The sequence below is a fragment of the Manacus vitellinus genome, unplaced genomic scaffold (genome assembly GCF_001715985.3).
Source record: "Manacus vitellinus isolate BGI_N305 unplaced genomic scaffold, ASM171598v3 scaffold_52_pilon, whole genome shotgun sequence".
NCBI lineage: Eukaryota > Metazoa > Chordata > Aves > Passeriformes > Pipridae > Manacus > Manacus vitellinus.
The window spans coordinates 1550416-1552970 of record NW_021940628.1 but is presented as its reverse complement, the minus strand read 5'-3'; the positions used below and the strand labels follow the sequence as shown (position 1 = coordinate 1552970).

Genomic DNA, 2555 nt, shown 5'->3' with positions numbered 1-2555 from the left:
TCAACCAGCTGGTGGACTGGTTTGGCTACATGCCCCTGGTGTCCTCCCAGCTGCGCCTCGACCCCGTCCTCTTCAAGGACCAGGTCTCCGTCCTGCGCAAGAAATACCCACGCTTGGAGAAACCCTGAGGGCTGCCAGGCTGCTCTGGGTGCCCTGCTCCCGGGGCACGGAGCCCTCCGGGAGCAGGTGGTTGCTGCTGCTAACGGGGTTTTACTCGTTATTGGGTTTTACCAGTGCAATAAAGGAGGGTGGAGAGGCAGAGTCTGTGGCTGTAGAACGTGGGGAGCACTGGGAGCGCTGGTGTTTGAGTGCACCATTGCTGATGCATTTGGCACCTTGGGAATAACCCAGGCAGCTCCTGGCTGCACATACAGCTCCCCCAGCCCCGCGGGGAGGGCGAGTCCTTCACCTTCCTGAGGGCAAACAGAGGAGTGATAAGAGGCGAGAGCAAGGCCAGTGCGTCCTCCTTCCCCCCACTGGGATGGGTCCACCCACAGCACCAGGCACTCCAGCACCCCACTGCCTCACAGCGCTCCTCGGAGAAGGGAAAAGGTGTGTTTTAGCTGCCTTGCCCCCCAGCTGAATAGAAATAGGGAATATTAAGGCTGCTGGCTTCCAACAGCTACTGCCCTCCGGCTTCCACAGCCCTGGGTCTGCCCTTGGTTCCTACAGATACCAGAGATAACACCCTGATACCAGACCCAACACCCCTGTGCTCTGCTTTATTTTCCACACATAAGAAGTTTCCCCTGGGAAGCCAGCAGAGGAGTCAGTCGCGGGGGGGCTGGCATTCCCGGCAGTCCCTCATCTCCTCGGAGTAGCTCTCCACCTGGATGGTGGTGGTGTGGAAGTGGAAGGTGCCCTGCAGCCGGGAGCTGGCCTCCTCCAGCACCTCCTGCGCGCTGGCAGCCGCGTCTGCGGGGAGAGAGGGACGGGCTGTGGGGGTGTGGGTGAACCCCGACCCCCCACCCTGTGTTGGGATGGAAAGGGAAGGGACGTGGGGGTGTGGGTGACCCCTGACCCCCCCTTGGGATACTCACTGATGGCAATGTGCACCGAGAGCAGGGGCTGTGCCGCCGTCAGCGCCCAGATGTGGAGGCTGTGCACGGCCTCCACCCCCCGCACCGCCAGCAGCGTCTCCCGCACCGCGTTGAAATCCATCCCTTTGGGGGTCCCTGGGGAGGGAGAGCCATGGGCGCTGCAGGGAGGGGGACCACGGCACCCATGGGTGACCCCATGGCCCAGACCCTCCCTCCCGGTGGGTTCCCACCTTCCATGAGGACGAGGAGGACATCACGCAGGATGGTCAGCGTTGTCCCCAGCACCAGCGCGGAGAAGAGGAAGGTGCAGATGGGATCCACGAACTTGTAATTGGGCTGGAGAGGGTGGGAGAGGGTGAGGCCTCCCTGGAAACATCACCTCACCCCAAACCCCCAAGAGCACCAGCAAGCAGGGGCCAGTCTCACCCCTATGTAGGGACACAGTCTCACCCCTATGTCTCTGTCAGAGAGAGAGACAGAGACTGTCAGAGACAGAGACCCTTCTGTCTGGCCAGAGCTGGCTGAAGCCGCTGCCTCCATGTCCCCAAGCATCCCCTTTGCCCCCAGTAACACCCAGACCTTGAAGAAGATGATGTAGGACGCGATGAGGACACCGACACTCTGCAGCAGGTCCCCCACGACGTGGACGAAGGCGGCGCGGACGCTGGCGCTGGGCTGCTCGCCGGCTGCCCCATGGCTGTGCCCGTGCCCTGTCTGGTGCAGAGCCAACCCCATCCTGCGGGCAGGACAGTGGTGACACCCCCAGGGGCCACCAGACACAGGGAGGGGACACCCAGGGAGGACAGGAGCCAGCTGGCCACACGTACACGATGTTGACGGCCACGGCGCAGGCGGAGGTGATGAGCATGACCCCACCCTCAATGTCGTAGTCACCTGAGAGCAGGCGTTGGGCTGCCAGGTAGACCAGGACCCCCGTGACCACCCAGATGGAGAGCACGGAGAGCAGGGCCCCCAGGATCTCTGTGGAGAGACCCCCCCACCCCACATTGTTGCTTTGCCACTGTGCCAAACCTGAGCTCCCTTCCGGGCTCCCCAGCAGCATCGGGGTGTGGGATGGGCACCCAGCACCCAGTCCTTATGGGCAGAGCACCCTGGGGTGCTCTGAGTGCTCCCTGGGGTTCCTGGGAGCTGGATGGTGGGGCCACCCCGTTACCTGCCCGGTGCCAGCCGAAGTTCATGGTTTTTGTGGGTGGGCGTGAGGACACCCAGAGTGCAAAGAGGCTGATCATGATGCTGGCAAAGTCTGTCAGGAGGTGAGCTGCATCCGTCAGGATGGCCAGGCTGTGTGCCAGGTACCCCCCTGCGGAGAGGGGACATCAGTGGGGACATTGGGGTGGCATCCCACCCCGAGGCAGGCACAGGCCAGCTCACCCCATGCCACGGTGGGGGCCCCACTGTGTGTTTTGACCCACTGAAAACCCACAGGGACCCCTGCCTGCACCCACAGCAGGGAATCAGGACAAGAGGGGCTGCGGGCACCCACTCAGGGTGATC

At 63.1% G+C, this 2555-nt stretch overlaps 2 protein-coding genes across 2 annotated transcripts in view; one reads left to right on the top strand and one right to left on the bottom strand.

Moving 5' to 3' along the window:
* The window catches only part of EXTL1 (exostosin like glycosyltransferase 1), a 7234-nt gene extending 6810 nt beyond the window's left edge, over window positions 1-424 (top strand). Inside the window, exon 10 of the mRNA XM_029963118.1 lies at window positions 1-424. This exon is cut by the window's left edge and continues 356 nt beyond it. Coding sequence (XP_029818978.1) covers window positions 1-128 — 128 coding nt within the window. The 3' untranslated portion in view covers window positions 129-424.
* Window positions 425-705: 281 nt separating this feature from the next.
* On the bottom strand, window positions 706-2359 carry SLC30A2 (solute carrier family 30 member 2; the record flags this gene model as incomplete). The annotated part of the gene is made up of 6 exons (XM_029963034.1): window positions 706-915; window positions 1041-1175; window positions 1271-1376; window positions 1620-1776; window positions 1868-2021; window positions 2215-2359. Coding segments are annotated over 6 exons (843 nt in total), but the record flags the coding sequence as incomplete, so codon positions are not given.
* Window positions 2360-2555: the final 196 nt, after the last annotated feature.